Source organism: Orycteropus afer, unplaced genomic scaffold (genome assembly GCF_000298275.1).
Source record: "Orycteropus afer afer isolate SDZICR_OR568_19922 unplaced genomic scaffold, OryAfe1.0 scaffold00385, whole genome shotgun sequence".
Classification (NCBI taxonomy): Eukaryota; Metazoa; Chordata; class Mammalia; order Tubulidentata; family Orycteropodidae; genus Orycteropus; species Orycteropus afer.
The window spans coordinates 1,115,989-1,135,780 of NW_006921972.1; the positions used below are offsets into that span (position 1 = coordinate 1,115,989).

At 47.3% G+C, this 19,792-nt stretch overlaps 1 protein-coding gene across 1 annotated transcript in view; it reads right to left on the bottom strand.

Moving 5' to 3' along the window:
- Window positions 1–19,792, bottom strand: part of ATP9B (ATPase phospholipid transporting 9B (putative)) — a 285,800-nt gene that overhangs the window by 142,597 nt on the left and 123,411 nt on the right. The window contains exons 8-9 of the mRNA XM_007953302.1: window positions 19,503–19,583; window positions 3,212–3,287 (exon numbers count right to left, since the gene is read on the bottom strand). Coding sequence (XP_007951493.1) covers window positions 3,212–3,287; window positions 19,503–19,583 — 157 coding nt within the window. The remainder of the gene's footprint in view (window positions 1–3,211; window positions 3,288–19,502; window positions 19,584–19,792) is intronic.

Here is a 19,792-nt window from a genome sequence, read left to right on the forward strand (position 1 = left end):
GAGGACAGACACCACACCCCACGAGGATCACCAGAGAACAGAAGACAGATGGTACACCCCACGAGGATCACCAGGGAAGCAGGGAACAGAGGACATCACATCCCACGAAGGTCACCAGGGAACCAGAGAACAGAGGACAGACACCACACCCCACGAGGATCACCAGGGAACAGAAGACAGATGGTACACCCCACGAGGATCACCAGGGAAGCAGGGAACAGAGGACAGACACCACACCCCACGAGGATCACCAGGGAACAGAAGACAGATGGTACACCCCATGAGGACCACCGGGGAAGAGAAGGCACATGTCACGCCCCACGAGGTCACCAGGGAGTGAGGTCGTTCCGCAACAGAGAGAGCGAGCCTTCCCGTAGAGCTGGTGCTCTGAATATGGGCCTCCAGCCTCCTCCACTGGGAGATGCCGGGGCCCCTCCTGAGCCACGGCCGAAGTCCGAATGTCACAACGTAGGCTGCACCTGCTGCTCCAAACATGGAGTCAGTAACCCGCTCACACTGGTGGGATACTGATTTGCTTCTTAGCTATTACGTGACCTCCTTGGTGCATGCTACTTAGAAAATTTCATGCAAAACCCTACCAATTTCTAATTAATACTCTAACTGTATTTTAAGCGAACCTTCCCCAGAGCAAAATCAGAAAAACTAACAAAACAAAACAAAAAAACCTAACAAGAACAAATTTAGGAACAAAAGGTGTTCTCTTCATAAAAATATTCCAATTTCATAACTACAAAATAACAATGAGCAACCAGCAAGTCCCAGTGCATACCTTCTGCTGCTGTGTTTACCACAGGCACTAATGTTCAACTTGCAGATTCCCAACCAGTCCTCACAAACTCGAACTCAACTAAAGGTGAACCACAGGAAATGACCTCACACTCAAGGTCTGTAGCGCAGCCACTTGGGGCAAAATGACCAATAGCATCATGGATGCTACCAGATCAAACAACAGTGAAGTGCTTCTTCACAATTCACTCTAATAAGGAAAGTAAATAGTCTGTGTGTGTGACAGGGACACAGAGCAGTCCTAACAACCAAAGCCTGTATGGGTACACTTGTGCACGGGGACCCGAGGGACTGTGAAAGGCCCAAGTGACACCAGACCTCAGAACTGAGGATGGTGCCACATGCACTCCTGGTGTCTAGCCCACACACGGCTCCCAAGGCTGCGTGCTGCTCTCTCAAGAGGGGCATGATGACAGGCCCCGCCTGAAGAGACCAGTGGGTTTAGCCCCACTCCACAACTCTAGGACCTTCATGGCCTAAAAGAGGAGCAGGGCCATCTGCAGGTAAAAGACCAGGTGCTAGGGACACAGTCCTGCTTCTCAGCTAGCTTGCTAGGTCAGTCCAATGGCCTTGTTTGTGCTCCCCTCCCTGTCTGTCCGCCCCTGTCCCCAGAGCTGCAGCCAGGACTCTCCCTGACTTCAAGTGGGTGCAGCCTATCCAGCCCTGTCCACCCGGGTTCTCTAAACCAACAGTAAACGCCATCCCGAGAGGCATCATCTCGAGCCATGCCAGCGAAGGGTCCTGGTCACCTGATCTCAGAGCACCTGTTTCCTTGTAGTTCTCTGCAGGATGGAAATGAACACTCTGCTCTGCTTTCCAGGTGTTTCCACTACCAAACCATAAGGCCCTGAGCAGTGGGCCCAAGGCTGTCCTGACTAGCTCTGACCAGGAAGCTGGCCAGGCCCAAGCTCCCCACGCAAAGGGAGAGGGGGTACTGCCGACAGGCACTGGGTTTGTACTCAGGGTGATGACATTTGGAAAGGGACAGTGGAGAAGGCAGCATAACATGGGGAGTATGACTAACTTCACTGAACTGTAAACGGAGAAACAGTTGAAATGCAGAAAGTTTTGTTACGTATTTCACCAAAGGAAAAACAAAACAAGCTGCTGAGAGTAGGTTCCAGGTGGGCTAGAGGCTGGCCATGAGGCTGGGCATCTGCATGCCCCCTGCCCTGGGCATCACCATGGACTTCTGTGGGGTAACAGGCAACTCCTGCTGTGGACGCTGTGACTCCAAGTGGCCTTTCTTTAGTCCTACGGTCCCCACTGGCTCCACGTCCTTCAAAATGAAGCCTCCAGCCTCCCCTCAACCACCCTAGCCACCACCCCTCCTTCCTCGTGGCTGAGAAAGTGACTCTCCTGCTCTGGAGGCTGGGACCTGAGCACGCCTGGCCTGGGCTTCTGCATGCCTCCCTCTGTACAGGGAGACCATGCCTTCCCCTCATTCCTCCACTGTGACCTCACCCGCACACCCCTGCTCTCAATGCCCCCAGGCCTTCGCTACCCATGCAGGCCCTCGGGTCCTTCTCCCCTGGCCCTGACTCCCAGAGCCCCCCACCTCTCCCCCTTCACTCTCAGGCCCTCACCTCCCTGCCCTCACAGCATCCCCAGGCCCTCATACTCCCACCCCCAGGAACCCCCATGTGCTTGCCACTGCCCCCGCCCTCGTCGCCCCTAACCGCCCATCCCTCCTTCACCCTCTCTCCACACCCTTCCTGCCCTCACTGAGCCCCCCACCCTCACCATTTCCCAGGCCTTCTGAACCACCCTGCAGACTCATTCCCCCAACACTGCCCTTCCCTGAAGTATGGTCAGGAGAAGGAGCCCAGACTGGTTATGTTTCTTTTGGCTGTCACCACCACCTCTCTAGGAGCTCTGGTAGCATAGTGTCTAAGGCACTTGACTGCTAACCAGAAGGATGGCAGTTCAAATCCGCCAGCCATTCCTCGAAAGGAAGGTTGGGCAATCTATTTCCATAGTGATACTGCCTCAGCAACCCAGGAGGGGTCGCTATGAGTCGAGGCTGACTCGACGGCACACACCACCACCACCACCATCTCTCTAGAATGGCAGGAACCCAGAAGGTGCTGGATACCTGGCAACAGATCAGGTGAGGGATGAGTGGGCATCCACGCAGAGCCTGCACAGGCTCCCAGCTTTGCCCACCTCGCCTAGAGCCCAGATAGGGCTGGGAGCCGCTGTGAGGCATGGGGACAGCCCTAGCATAGGTGGCAGCGGCAGTGCTCGGCCTGTCACCTGCCCTCGAGCGCAGGCAGTGACCAGCCTCCTGGGCTGCCCCTTGGCTGTGTGACCAAGTCCCATGTCAGCAGTGTGCTAGCCCTGTGTGGGAATATGGACACAGGACGTCAGTGCAAGAAGCCCAGTGGACACAGAAAGGACTCACCTGAAGCTACGACAGTGCTGGCCCACAGCGTGTTCTCTATGCTCAGGCTTTCATGGACGGGCGGGTCACTGTCCTCCTGCCAGGGAGAGGACAGAATACAGGACCAGTCAGCACCTACCTCATCACTGGGGTGTTAGGGATCTATAGTGGTCAAAATGTGGCCACTGGGCCAGACCCAACCTAGCGGCACAAAGAGACCATGTGGCGGGTCAATGTCTAAGTTCAGTGTATACAAGAGCACTTTAAATTTTCATAAAAGCACCGTCAGTTCTAGTTGTCTAAAAGGACAGGTGAAAACCACATGGTAAACATGAGGTCTGATATGAGCAGACATCATTGCAGATCACTGGTCACCTCCTGTGGACACCGCTGCAGACCACTCAGCCCCACTTTTGTTCGGGATGAGGCCAGCGCCTCCAATGACTGTCTACATGGGACAGACCAAAGCACATGGTTCTGAGCACACTGTAAAACTACCACCCCCACCCACTCCTATAAAACCACCACCACATGCACAAGCACGTGTGAAAAACTACCACCATACACACAAACTTACACCACTACGCACACATGTAAACACCACACACGTATAAAACTACCACCACCACCACACATGAAAAACTTACACTATACACACACACACACACCTGTAAACAAACACCCCCACATACACGTGTAAAACTACCACCACCACCACCACCACACACACACACCTCTGTGCAAAATTACGACACTCACATACAGACAGAAAACTTCCCCTTAACTCTCTTTGAAATATAAGAAGTTATGATGTTGGGTCCTTCTGATCGAACACTCAGGTCCTGTACACTACTGCTGAGCAAACACATCAGACAGGACCACACGATATTGTCACATGGCAAGAGACGCAGCCTGCTGGCATCTGTACGTCTGCAATGCCCATGTCCAGAGACAACACATTTACAGTCTGAGAACGTTTCATCTTCACCTAAAGCTGCAGTCCGTGCTCCACTGCTAGAGAGCTGGCAAAGTCGCTGGCAGCAGCCAAGAGCCTCTTCCCCACTCAAGGCAGACATACAGAGAGCTGTGCTAGGGCAGCCTTGGCTGTCCGCTCACCCATGTCTGCAGGTCTGTCCCAACAGGTGTGGTGTCCTTGAAGCACCACTACAATACACAGCTGTGTTTTATAAAAATGGGTGATTCACTCCAGGCTGATGATAAGATTAGGAAATTGACAGTAGCTTGGGGAGGGGGAGCAGAGACGAAGCGCACTCTTCCAAAAACGATCCATACACCAGCCACATGGTCTGTGCTTCTCTGTGGTCCACAAGCCTCTCCAGCCACCAACAGGGGGCACACACCTCCATGTCTGCTCCTCGTACCCCTCCAGCCACATGGTCTCTGCTTCTCTGTGGTCCACGCGCCTTTCCAGCCACCGGCAGGTGACACACACTTCCATGTCTGCTCCTCGTACCCCTCCAGCCACCGGCAGGCGACACACACCTCCTTGTCTGCTCCTCGTACCCCTCCAGCCACCGGCAGGCGACACACACCTCCTTGTCTGCTCCTCGTACTCCTCCAGCCACCGGCAGGTGACACACACCTCCTTGTCTGCTCCTCGTACCCCTCCAGCCACCGGCAGCTGACACACACCAGCCATGTCCAGTGCACGTGCCCCTCCAACCACTGGCAGGTGATGCAGGCAGCCATATCCATCTTCCCATCAGAAAAAACAAAATCCCTTCCCAAGTCATTGTAATTAAATTCAAATCATCTGAAGACAACAGAGTCCGACTGATTTAACTATGCCTTAGCTGTGTCACTAGTAACCCAGGAGCTAATGCAGCACGTTCAAATGCATGCTCAGTATTGAAACTTTCACACACCGAGCCATGTGTCCCAGAACCATGGTGACAAAACACCGCTGGACACACACTTCCAGAGAAGGGGGTCGTGGCTAGTAGGGAAGTAATGGTCATACATCATTACTGACCAATGCTCCAAGGACAAACGTAGCCAAAGCTGCAGGTGAAATGGCCCAGAGTGAACACAGGACACCACTCACACAAGGCTCAAAGAACAGGGCTTCTGAAGGAATGCCTGGTGACAAGGACTTGTGCTCAGGTCACGCTGATTCCAGTCTACAGGCTGTCTGCAGATACACAAGCACATATGCACACACAAAGATTCCAGTCTATGCTCTGTCTGGGAATGCAAATGCACACGTGCACACATGCCAATTCCAGTCTATGGGCCATTTTTATCTGCAGACACACAAATGAACATGGGCACACACACTGATTCCAGTCTATGGGCTGTCTGTAATCGCAGAAGCATACACACACATGCAGACACACGAACTCCAGTCTATGGGCTGTCTGTAAACTCACACATACACATGCAGACACACTGATTCCAGTCTACAGGCTGTGTCTCCACAAAGCACACACATGTAAACACGTACACATGCACTGATTCCAGTCTACAAGCGGTGTCTACACAAACCATACATGTATGCACATGCACACACCCTGATTCCAGTCTACAGGCTATCTGTATCTGCAGACATGCACATGTACACACGTGCACACACAGATTCCAGTCTACGATCTGTATGTGCACAAAGTGCATACATGTACACATATGCACACACACACTGAAACTAGTCTACAAGCTGTCTGCATGCATCTGCAGACGTACACACACTGATTCCAGTCTAAAGGCTGTGTCCGAAGAAGCACAAGCACACTAGTACACACACACTAATTCCAGTATATGGGCTGTGTCTCCAAAATCCACGCACTTACACGCATGCACACACACTGATTCCAGTCTACGGGCTGTAACTGCACAAAGCGCACACATGTACAGAAGTGCACACACAACTGATTCTAATCTACAACCTGTCTGTATCTGCAGATACGCACATATGCACATGGACACACTGATTTTTGTCAACTGGCTGTATGTGCAGACATGTTCACACACTTGCGCACACACTGATTCTAGTCTACAACCTGTCTGTATGCGCTGACATGCACATAGGCACATATGCACACACACTGATTCTTGTCTACAGGCTGTGTGCAGACACACACATGCGCACACAGATTCTAGTCTGTGACCTGTCTGTATCCGCAGACACACACATATGCACACATGCACATGCTGACTGCAGTCTATGCTCTGTCTGCAGATGCACATGTACACACACGTGCACAAAAATACACACACTGATTACAGTGTATGGGCTATCTGTGTCTGAAGACATGCACACATATACATAGGTGTGCACACAGATTCTAGTCTACAGCCTGTCTATACCTGCATACATGCACACATACACACATTCACACAAACTGATCCTAGTCCCACAGCTTGTGTCTGCAGACGCAAATGAACACATGTGCACCCATGTACACACACACTGATTCCAGTCTATGTGCTGTGTCTGCAGACACACACACAATGATGTCAGTCTACGGGCTATTTGTACCTGCAGACATGCACGAGCATGCACACATACTGATTCCAGTCTAGGAGGGGCTGACTGCATGTGCAGATGGACATAGACACATGCATGCACATGGACACGTGCTGATTAAAGTCTATGCTCTGTCTGCAAATGCACACACATATACATGGAAACACAGAGATTCCATTCCACAGGACACACTTACATGTGCAGACATGCACACACTTACATGTGCAGACTTGCTAATTCCAGTCTATGCTGTCTGCATATGCACACATGCACATGTACATGTATGCGCACAAGTGCACACACACTGATTCTAGTGTGCAGGGTGTCTGCAGATGCGCACATGCACACACTGGTTCCAGTGTATAGACTTTGTCTGCATACATGCACATATGCACATGTGCACACACAGTGATTCTATGAGCACACACACTGATTCCAGCGTGGGGGCTGTCTGTGTCTGCAGATGCATCCATGCACACATTGATTCCACTGCATGGACTGTCTGTGTCTGCAGAAGTACACATGCACACATGTGCATACACACTGATTCCAGTGTATGGAATGTCTGTGTTTGTAGATGCGTACACATGTACACAAGTGCACAAAGACTGATTCCAGTCTACGGGCTGTCTGTATCTACAGATGTGCACATATACATACATGCACACATGCTGATTCTACTCTGCAGACTCAAATGCACATGCGCACATATGTACACAAACACTGATTCCAGTGTAGGAGCTCTCTGTGCCAGGAGATGCATGCACACATGTACACAAGTGCACAAAGACTGATTCCAGTCTATGCGTTGTCTGTATCTGCAGGCGCGTATATATACACACATACACACACACTGATTCTAGTCTGCAGATGCAAACGCACACATGGGCACACACAGTGATTCCAGTATAGGAGCTCCCTGTGCCAGCAGACCCATGCACACATGTGCACACATGCTGATTCTAGTCTGCAGACGCAAATGCACACACGTGTACACACTGATTCCAGTCGATGGGTTATCTGTGTCAACAGACACAGGCACATATTTGCTTGAAGTTTAAGGCCTCTCAGGAACAACAACTCATTTAACTTATGTTATCATGTAAACTACGTTACACACTGTTGCACTTTTTAGCTTTGTTGTTGTTGTTAGGTGTCAATGAGTCAACTCTGAGTCATAGCGACCCTGTGTACAACAGAACAAAATAATGCCCATCCTGTGCCAGCCTCACAATCCTTGCTATACCTGAGCCCATCGTTGCAGCCATTGTGTCAATCCACCTCATTGAAGGTCTTCCCCTTTGTCACTGACCCTCCATTTTACCAAGTATGATATTCTCCAGGGAATGGTCCCTTCTGACAACATGACAAAGGAGAGGAGACAAAATCTGACCATTCTTGCTCCCAAGGGGCATTCCGGCTGCACTTCTTCCAGGACAGATTTTATTAGTTCTTTTAGCAGTTCATGGTACTTTCAGCATTCTTCATCAACACCACAACTCAAAAGCATCAACTCTTCTTTGATCTTTTTTATTCATTGTCCAGCTTTCACATGAAGTGACTGAAAACACCATGGGGTCAGGTGCATCTAAGTCTCCAAAAACACATCTGTGCTCTTCAGCACATTAAAGAGGTCTTTTGCAAATTTGCCCGGTACAATACTTCATCTGATTTCTTGACTGCTGCTTCCACTGGTCTTTACTGTGGAACCAAGAGGTATGAAATCTTTGATAAACTCCATTTACCATGATGCTGATTACTGGTCTAGCTGTGAGGATTTTTGTTTTATGTTAAGGTGTAAGCCATACTGCAGACTGTAGTCTTTGATCTTCATCACTAAGTGCTGCAAATCATCTTCACTTTCAGCAAGTAAGGCTATGTCATCTGCATACTCCAGGTTGTTAACGAGTCTTCCTTCAATCCTGATACCATGTTCTTCTTCATATAGTCCAGCTTCTTAAGATTATTTGCTCAGCATACAGACTGAATAAGTATGGTGAAAGGAGACAACCGTAATGCACACCCTTCCTGATTTTACACCATGCCATATCTCCTTGCTCTGTTCGAATGACAGCCTCTTTGTCTATGTACAGGTTCCACATGAGTACAATGAAGTGTTCTGGAATTCCCATTCTTCTCAATGATATCCATAATTTGTTACGATTCACACAATTCAATGCTTATGCACAGTCAATAAAAGTTAAGTAAACATCTTTCTGGCATGCTCTGCTTTCAGCCAAGATTCATCTGACATCAGCTACGATATCCCCACTCCACGTCCCCTTGTGAAACCAGCTTGCATTTCTGGAAGTTCTCTGTCAATATATGGCTGCAACTGTTTTTTAATTATCTTCAGCAAGATTTTACTTGCATATGATATTGTTTGATAATTTCCACATTCTGTGGAATCTTTTTTTTTTGGAATGGGTAAAATATGGATTTCTTCCACTCAGTAAGCCAGGTAGCTGTCTTCTAAATCTCTTGGCATAACCGAGCGCATGCCTCCAACATGGCATCTGTTTACTGAAACATCTCAATGGCAATTGCGTCAATCCCCAAAGCCTTGTTTTTCACCAATTCCTTCAGTGCAGCTTTGACCTCTTCCTTCAGTACCACTGGTTCTTGAACATATGCCACCTCCTGAAACGGATGAAGATCAACCAGTTCTCTTTGGTACAGTGACTCTGTGTATTCCATCTTCTTTTGATGTTTCCTGCATCATTCAATATTTTGCCCATAGAATCTTTCAATATTGCAATTCGAAGCTGAAATTTTTTCCTCAGTTCTTTCAGTTTGAAAAACGCCGAGTGTGTTCTTCTCTTCTGGCTTTCTAACTCCAGGTCTTTCCATATTTCATTACGTCGTCGTTGTTGTTGTTATGTGCCGTCGAGTCGCACCTGACTCATAGCAACCCCTTCCCTGGGTTTCCGAGGCAGTATCACTACGGAAGTAGATTGCCCCATCTTCCTTCCGAGGAGTGGCTGATGGGTTTGAACCGCCAGCCTTCTGGTTGGCAGTCAAGTGCCTTAGCCACTATGCTACCAGAGCTCTCATTTCATTATAGTAATTGGCTTTGTCTTCTCGAGCTGCTCTGTGAAGTCTTTTGTTCAGTTCTTTAATCTTGTCATTTCTTCTATTTTTTTATCTACTCGTCACTTAAGGGCAAGTTTCAGAGTGTTTTCTGACATCCATTTTGGTCCTTTTTTCCTTTCTTGTCTTTTTTATGATGTTCTGTTTTCTTCATGGATGATGTTCTTGATGTCATCCCACAATTCTTCTGGTTTTTGGTCACTGGTGTTCAATGCATCAAATCTATTTTTTAGATGGTCTCTAAATTCAGGAGGGATATAATCAAAGCCATATTTTGGCTCTTGTGGACTTCTTTTACTTGTGTTCAGTTTCAAGTTGAACTTGCACATGAGCAGTTGATAATCTGTTTCACAATTAGCTCATGCCTTGTTCTGGCTGAAGATGTTAAGCTTCTCCATGACCTCTTGCCACAGAGGTAGTCAATCTGATTCCCGTGTACACCATCTGGTGAAGTCCACATGGATAGCCCGCTGTTCGTGTTTTTGAAAAAGGTATTTGCAATGAGTAAGTCATTGGTCTTGCAAAATTCTATCATGTGATCTGCAGCATTATTTCTATCACCAAGGCCGTGTTTTCCAACTACCAGTGATTCTTCTTTGTTTCCAACTTTTGCATTCCAATCATCAGTGATAATCAGCACATCTTGATTGCGTGTTCAGTGAATTTCAGACTGTAGAAGTTGATAAAAATCTTCAATTTCCTCATTTTTGGCTTTGGTGGTTGGTGCATAAATTTGAGTAATAGTAGTATTAACTGGTCGTCCTTGTAGGCATATGGATATCATCCTATCACTGACAGCATTGTACTTCAGGATAGATTTTGAATCATTCTTTGTGATGATGAATGCTACACCACTCTTCTTCAGTTTGTCATTCCTGGCCTAGTAGATCATATGATCGTCTGATTCAAAATGGCCAAAACCACGTTGGTGATATAGTGGTGAGCATAGCTACCTTCCAAGATGGCCAAAACCAGTGCATTTCAGCTCACTAAGGCCTAAGATATCCATCTTTATGTGTTCCATTTCGTTTTTGACATCTTCCAATTTTCCTAGATTCATACTTTGCACATTCCATGTTCCAATTATTAATGGATGTTTGCAGCTGTTTCTTCTCATCTTGACACGTGCAAATGGAAGTTCCGAAAGCTTTACTCTATCCACATCATTAAGGTTGGCTCTATTCTGAGGAAGCAGCTCTTCTCCAGTCATATATTGAGTGGCTTCCAACTTGAAGGGCTCATTTTCCAGCACTATATCACACAAGGGAGATGTTTTAAAGCTGTTCATAAAGTTTTCCAGTAATATACCAGAAAGTGTCTCACTGCTTTCTTAAGGTTTTCACTGGCCAATTGTTTGAAAAGTGGATGGCCTCCTCCTTCTTCCAAGTCCGTCTTAGTCTGGAAGCTCTGCTGAAACCTGTCCACCATGGGTATCCCTGCTGCATTTGAAACACCAGTGGCATGGCCTCCAGCCTCATAGCAACACTCAAGCCAGCACAGTACAACAAACTGACAGACAAGTTTGTTTCCCTTAGCTGTTCTAAACTGCTCCACTCATTTTCTGATCTGCCCTGTCCTGCTTCCTTACCTGGCCTGCCCCTAGTGTACTCCACAGAAACACTTGCCTTCCATCGCTCCCGGCTGGCTCACTGCGGCCTGCCACTGGAGTGCTCACTTCATGCCTATTCTTAGGTCCCTGGAATCTGAACAAGTATGCTGTCATTTTAAATACCCAAAATGGTCGCTGCTTGCAAACATTCAAAATGGCTGCACCCGGCTGCTGCTTGTAAACATTCAAAGCGGCTATGCCCTCCAGACAGCTGCAAGTCCACAGTTCAGTGTGTCCCCTTCTTTGCTGTTTCCCTTTTCAGTCATCAGCTATCTGTGCAGCAGTCCATGCTGCCCTTGGTGAGCAGAGCTGAGTTTTAGATTAATTCTCGCGTCCTAATACCACTGGGAAATATTCAAGCTGTCCGTGCCGCCAGGACAGCTGACAATCCATGGCTCCGTTTGTTTCCTTACTCACTATCTTCATTCAGGTTCTTCTACTACTTGGTATTTAACACACTTCTGTATCTTTGCTTTCAAAGCTCAGAGCTCCAGGATTATCTTCTGTATCTGTGTCAACTGGTTTCTCTTCTTTGTTGAAGAGGGTCTGTGTAGCTTGTCTGCCTATTCTGTCATCTTACCAAAATTCCTATTCATATATATACTTTTATGCATATGGTGGAGCTCTGGGGTGGTATAGTGGTTAAGGCATTTAGCTGCTAACCTAAAGGTCTGTGGTTCAAACCCACCAAGTGCTCCATAGAAGAAAGATGGGGCAGTCTAGTTTTGTAAAGATTTCAGCCTTGGAAACCCAACAGGGGTAACTGTGAGTCAGAATCAACTTGAAAGCAGCAAATCTGGAGTTTTAGTTTTACACAAATGGTGATACCATATTCCCCACTGGCTGAATCTACCTGGACTCATAGTATGTCCTTGATGTGGCTGTGGTGTCATCGATACCATTCAGGTCCTCTGCCTCCAGCTTCCAATACTACTTCTTGTCTCTTCCGTAGGGAAACATCAAGCCCAGGAATGGCTTTGTCCCCTTTATTTATAACTAAAGTAGCTGTTCAAGGTAAAGACATTAAAAAAACAGCTAAATTCAGAAATAAACGACCAGGAAAATCAAGTTTCCCTTTCATGTCTGTGGTTTTACAGAGGAAAACATCAGCTCATGGAAGAGTCACTGGGAGGTCTGCAGTTCAGAGGATTTGGGCCGGAGTCTACAGCTTTGGACAAGTGACTGATTCTTCTGTCACCCACACAGCTGGTATAGTCTCCCTTGGACAGACATCATGGGGGACAGAGCACACGTGGTGCTGTCCACTGCCCTGCCCTCCCACTTGTTTCCCAGATGTGGCCCCCAGAGCAGGCCCTTCACCTGCACATCTAGGGGTCTAAGGAGTGTGTAGGCCAATAACCCCATGTGCACAGAGGTGAGCTAGCCAGTGCTGACCTGCACATGTCAGTGATGGAGGGAATGACATGACCCTCTGGAATGATTCTGAATCATAATCCACGTGCCAGAGCAGGTGAACGGCACCTGAACCCTGGCACTCCATCTGTGATGGTTAAGGCTGTGTCTCAACCTGGGTGGGTCATGATTCTCAGTGGTTTGGCAGTTATGCTAGTCATCCCCATGATGAGATCTGATGTACTGTAACTACCTCCATGAGGGGATCTTCTATGTGCAGCCAATCAGTTGCAAGGACGTTTCCTCGGGGGTGTGGCCTGCTTCCAACATGTATTAAAAAGCCAGCAAAGTTCCCGGCTCTTTGCTCAATCTGCTTCTGCACCTGGCTCATCACCATCTGATCTCCTGTTCTCGGACTTGAACCAGCAGCCTGCCATATTGCTTGCCAATCTTGGGATTGTGGCCTTTGCAGCCTGTGAGCCAGTAGACTACAATCTGACCCGCCCACCTTGGGTCTGTCAGCCTCCACAGCCAGCAGCCTGTCATACTGCCTGTCAATCTAGGCTGCACCAGCCCCGGTAGCTACGTGAATTAGAAGAAGACGCCAGCTTGACTCCTGACCTTGGACTTAGGATTTGCCAGCCTGTACAACCATGTAAGCCATTTCTTTGGGAACAATTGCTCTCACTCTCTGCACATTTATACACATGTGCATACACAAGCTTCATGGCTTTGGCTCTCTAGAGAACCCATGTAAGACACTGTGCCACATGTGGCACGGCACAGGCACGCACCGATGTGGCCAGAAGTTAGGCTCGCCTAGAACAGGCAGCCAGAAGTGCCATCAGGTTTTCCATGACTGACAGGCACTCCTCGTGTTGCTCACAGGAAGCCAGGTCCACCTGAGTGGCCCATCCATGTCCCACACCAACAGCACTATTGCTTTGAAACTCCCCCTAGGTTCACATGCTTAAAAATTAGGACACCTGTCATTCAGCAGCATCTTCCCCTTACGCCAAACTCCAAGAGGAGCGAAAATGCTGGAAACTAGGAAAACATATCAGGCTTTCTGAGCTGCAAGAAAAGGTTCTACACAACTTGTTTTTTTCCATAACCACTTAATCACGGAACATTTCTGTCTACTTCTAACACAATGAGATGCGGAAGAACATACAGCATCTGTGCAGCTCCCTTGTAATTCTGGCAGAGGAATGATGGACTTTAAGCATTAAACATTTTTCTAATATCAAGAAAATTATTGTAAAAGAGAGTTCTTTGCTGGTCTCATATAGTACAAAATGAAGATGGGGAAGAAATCACCTCTAAATCACGTTCTCTTCTGGTTTCCTTCTGCTTAATGTTATAATGCGTGAAAAGAGAGCATTTGCTTTGGGGGGAGAAAGCACAATGTCACAATTTCAAGCTGTTTCTCCATAATGCACCCTATTTAACAAACAATAGAGATCCGCTCTTTGCAAAGAGAGTACTTTGATTGGAAAAGACATGGATGATGGGAAGTGTGCTATGGTTTGCAAAAGAAATCCCAGCAGAAAACGCCTGCAACAGACAGTGGGGTGGGAGCCTTACGCTCAAGGACCACAGGCACTGCTGACACCTGTTCCAAATTCTGAGACGAGAGACAAGCCTGGAACCGCACGTGGCTCGTGATGCCAACAACAATGACAACTCATTCAAGTAAGAAAAAGTGCTACAGTCAGCCACTTCTGTTGGCTCAATACCGTTTTAAAAAGAGGAGAAGCAGGTATTGCCTGGTGTGTGCTTATCTCCATGAAGCTCTTCATGGGAAACAAAATGCACAACAACCTATTGCCAAAGGAAACCATGAATTAATTTGCTCTAATTCTCACTTCAGTGTTCAAGCTGGTACAGAGGGGAAGAAACCCTCTCCTTTGTATTTATTTCCTTTGTAAATATCTGTATATAATACACTACATGAGGGGCATCATTTTAAAAACTCTTCACAGTTTACGTTTCAGTCATTCATACTCCATGGGCTAGTCACACAATCACTGCCTCACTGTTTGTCTCTCCTCTCCTCTGGAGACCATCTCTGCGTCCCGGGCCAGGGATCCAATGAAGACCGCAGTGCACAGTCCCAACCACCACAGGGCCTCTATCTGCACAATGCCATCACACTTATGTGTCTTGGAGTTTTCCCAGGTACATGGTGGACCCTTCATATGCAGATTCAGAGATTCCTTATTTTAGCATTCTTTCATTTCATCTTTAATTTTGAAAATTGTGCTCCAATTATAAGAATGTTGGGTCTTGCTCGACCTTTCCATTCTTCTATCACTCCGTTTCCATGGCTCTGTCCATGACGATCCTGGTGTCTCTTGCTGTGCACCCCCTCCATCCACTCCTCCCTGGGTGCACAGTAATTAAGCCTCAGTTCTCTGAGCCCACCTTCTTCTCTGCTCTCTGGAGTTCACTTAGCTCTCCTCCAACATCCTCCTGCTCTCAGTCCAACTCCATGCCAAGCTGTTCTACTCTGATTGATATTCTCTCATACTGACAACTGTCAACTCAACCATATTTAAATCAGGGGGTACACTACATCACTGCTTTCCTCTCCTTAGGTTTTTGCAGAATTTTTCATTAACTGAAATATTTTGAGTTTTACTATGTACCTTCTCCTTTCAGTACCTGTTACGGATGGAACTGTGTCCCCAAAAGATACATGTGGTAAATCTCAACCTCCACATGTGGTTGAAGGAGATCTGTATGGTGGTTAGAACATATGGCTGCTAACCAAAAGGTCAGTGGTTCGAACCCACCAGAGGCTGCGTGGGAGGAAGACAAGGTGGTCTGCTTCTATAAATATTTGCAGCCTTAGAAACCCTATGTGGCAGTTACACCCTGTCCCATGGGGTCACTAAGAGTCAGAACTGACTCAAAAGCAGTTGGTTAAGTTTTTGGTTTCATATCTGTTTCTGTGGTTATAATACCATTTGAGAATAGATATTTTTGTTGTTACATTAGTGAGGCAGGATTAGTGTAGGCTGTGTGTTAGGCTGACTTCTTCTGAGTTATAAAAGAACAGATTAAGTAGAGATGGGGAAGATAAGGAACGCAGTTGTACACTGGTTAAAGCAATCAGCTGCTAACCAAAAGGTCAGCAGTTCAAGGCCACCAGCCATTCGACAAGAGAAAGATGAGGTAGTCTGCTTCTGTAAAAGATTTACAGCCTTGGAAACCCTATGGGACAGCTCTACCCTGTCCTAAAAGGTCACTGTGAGTCAGAATTGACTGCAACGGCAGTTTGGTTTTTGGTTGGGGGAAGATAGATGCCAAGACACATGAAATCTGCAAGAACAAAGAAACAAGCTATAAAGAGACAAAAACCACCTTCTTCAGAGCCAACAGAGAAAGAAAGCCCTCCCCTAGAGTTGGCGCCCTGCGTTTGCACTTGTAGCCTCCTTCCTCAATTGCAAGAAGACAATTCTGCTCGTAAAAGGCACCCACGTGTGGTGTTTCAGTTGCAGCAGCACGGGATAGCTTAGACAGGGCCCTAACACACACGTGGGGTTCCTTTTTCTGCTCACAAGCCTGTCAGTCTGCTCAGGGCTTAGCCAACTCCCGTTTGAAGACAGTATCCCTCTAGGCAGTAAGGCTCGCTGTCTGCAGCAGGCGGCAGCCCCAGGGCACTGAAGAGCACACTGCTGTAAGGCCAATTTCTTCTCCTCAGTTGTCACCAAGCCTGCAGCAGACACCTGTCCTTTACGAGGTTTCTCCCCTCCTCTGAGACAAGCAGCCCCTCAAGCTCTGCCCTGGGCTTCCCAGAAAGACCCCTATCTTCCACGGGTCCCTTTCCCTGTGTACCATGTCCCTGCACAGAAGCAGCCTTCCTTCTGCCCAGACCCTAGCTGCCTGCCAGCCTCACTAGGAGCCTGCATGCCCTCTTCTCCTCAGCACAATCCTAGCACTGGAGCTGACCATGCTTTCTGGGACGCTGTCTCACCCACAGTGAAATTCAGTTCACGGGACTTTCTCTCGCATTTATTCTGCAGCCAGGAGCTACCGTAGCAGGAAGCTGTGAGGAGATTCAGTGTAGGTGACCATCGGTATGCTAAGAGGACCAAGAACTCTAACGAGGGCTTTGAAAACACCAATATTACAATGTCCCTTCCATGCTGAGGATCCTTCAAAGCCTCCACTTGACAGGACACAGCTCCGGGTTCTAGACTAATCACCCCACAGCTTACCCCCAACTCCCTGTGCCAGCCAGCCGCACCAGTCCCCACAAGCACTCCCCATGCTGGCCAGCCACACCAGTCCCCACATGGACCCCGTGTTTTCCAGCCATGCTACTTGCTCCCCTCACTCTCTCCCTCCACTTTTCTCTCTTGGTCTAGCTTCCACACATCGTCTGGTTAAGTCATTGGCAACATCTAGAAACTCATAGGCAAACTCATAGACAAGACAAACCTCTGTGGCTGAAAGGAAGCAAATGACATTCCTGATTATTGATGGTGGTCAACTCAATGGCTCTTACTTCACCATCCTGGGGCACTTTGTAAATCTTTACGAATACGCTCAACTGCCTTTCATAAGAACTTGCCTTTTTCACTGTAAAGACTTATTTAAAAACACAGTATTTCAGTTTAGTTCAGAACTCATCCCATGACCCTCACCTTGGACATGTTTCCTCCTCTGGGTCTCCATCCACTGTGGTCTCCATCCACTGTGGTGGTTGCTGGGCGCTGTCAAGCTCTTTTTGACTCAGAGACCCCGTTTGACAGAGCAGAACTGCTCCAGAGAGTTTCAAAGGCTGTCATCTTCATGGAAGCAGGTCACCACGCCTTCTCTCCCACAGAGCTGGTGGGCTCGAACCATCAACCTTTTGATTAATAGCTGTGAGCTTACCTCTGTGCTACCACAGCTCCTCAGTTTTCTGTTGGCATGTGATGTCCATGTCAACTGCAGCACTTAGGCCAGTCACGTCACAGGGTGAGGCCTGTGTCACCACACCTTTCTGATCATCTCACAGTGTCCTCATGACAAAGCTGGCTCAACTTCGGGCTAGTAAAGGCTTCTTCAAGTGATGATTAGTGCTCGCCAATCCTTGTGTGTGATCAAAGTGATGGCACCACAGAACTCTTTAAAATATACTATTGTCATCTATTAAAATCGTATGTGTTATAAAGTTCGTTGTTGTTATGTGCCATTGAGTTGGACCTGACTCATAGTGACCCCTCCTTGGGTTTCCGAGGCAGTATCACAATGGAAGTAGATTGCCCAACCTTCCTTCCGAGAAGTGGCTGGTGGATTTGAACCCCCAGCCTTCTGGTTAGCAGTCAAGTGCCTTAGGCACTACGCTACCAGAGCTCCCTGTTATAAAGTATAAACTATAAAAATTAAAACTTATTGAGTCCATCAAGTCCTATTAATAATCAGAAACAAGGTACTTCAAACCATACTAAACATCTGTGATAGTAAAAGTATGGAGAATAAAATCTATGGACTGTCTTAACAAACATACATACACTGTTCCACTCAGAGATGAAATATACATACACATACACACACACACACACCCTTCTACCCAGTGATGAAATATACGTAGACACACTTCCACCCAGTGATGAAACATACATACACACACTGTTCCACCCAGTGATGAAATACACACACACATCCTTCCACCTGGTGATGAAATATATGTAGACACACTTCCACCCACTGATGAAACATACATACATACACAGTTCCACCCAGTGATGAAATACACATACACACACTGTTCCACCCAGAGATGAAATATACATATACACACTGTCCCACCCAGTGATGAAATATACACACACTCTCCCACCCAGTGATGAAATACACACACACACACATATACACTGTTCCACCCAGTGATGAAATACACACACACACACACACACACACTGTTCCACCCAGTGATGAAATATACGTAGACACACTTCCACCTAGTGATGAAATATACATACACACACTGTTCCATCCAGTGATGAAATACACATACACATACTGTTCCACCCAGAGATGAAACATACATGCACACGCTGTTCCACCCAGTGATGAAATATACATACACTGTTCCACCCAGTTATGAAATATACATACACACGGTTTCACCCAATGATGAAATATATACACATACTCTCCCCCACCCAGTGATGAAATATACATACACTGTTTCACCCAGTGATGAAATACACATACACACACTATTCCACCCAGAGATGAAATACACACACACACACTGTTCTACCCAGTGACAGAATATATGAAGTCTATTAACATATACACACTTCCACCATGTACTGTTTTATGAAATATACACACATTTACTCTCCTACCCAGCTATGAAATACATGTAGTGCATTAACACACATACATATTTTCTCCCATCCAGTTAATAAAAGCCTAAGCATGAAGTGGATCTCATGCTACATTAACTGTGACCCCAAATCACAAAGTAACAGCCAAGTTCTCTCATTTTACTGACCCCTAACATCTCAAGGGAAGGAGCTCTTCAGTAGGAAGTATGCTACATGAGAAGAGTATCCTGAAGGGACCTCAGTCAGCTATTTACCGTGTGTGTGTGTGTGTGGGGGGGTGTCATCTCCGAACTTTAAAACGTTCTTGAGGTGTCTACTTTTCTAGTGCAAAACATTTAGGGTTTGATTTAGTTTTTATTTGATCACCCCTCAAAGTACAAGCTTGCTGTCTGTAATTTACATGCACAGTAACTAGACATGTACTAAAGAAAAGCTGTCACTCACCCGGGTAAACGTCCCTTCAAAACTGTGAATATCCAGGTGGGGCTTCTGGGCATAAACGTGAGCACTGATAGAACAGAGGTCCTGAAACACAGAACAGCCACGTGAGTCCCACTGTCCCAATCAGACCACATCAGGCAGAACACAGAACACCTGTGAGTCCCACTGTCCCAATCAGACCACATCAGGCGGAACACAGAACACCCGTGAGTCCCGCGGTCCCAATCAGACCACATCAGGCGGAACACAGAACACCCATTGAGTCCTGCGGTCCCAATCAGACCACATCAGGC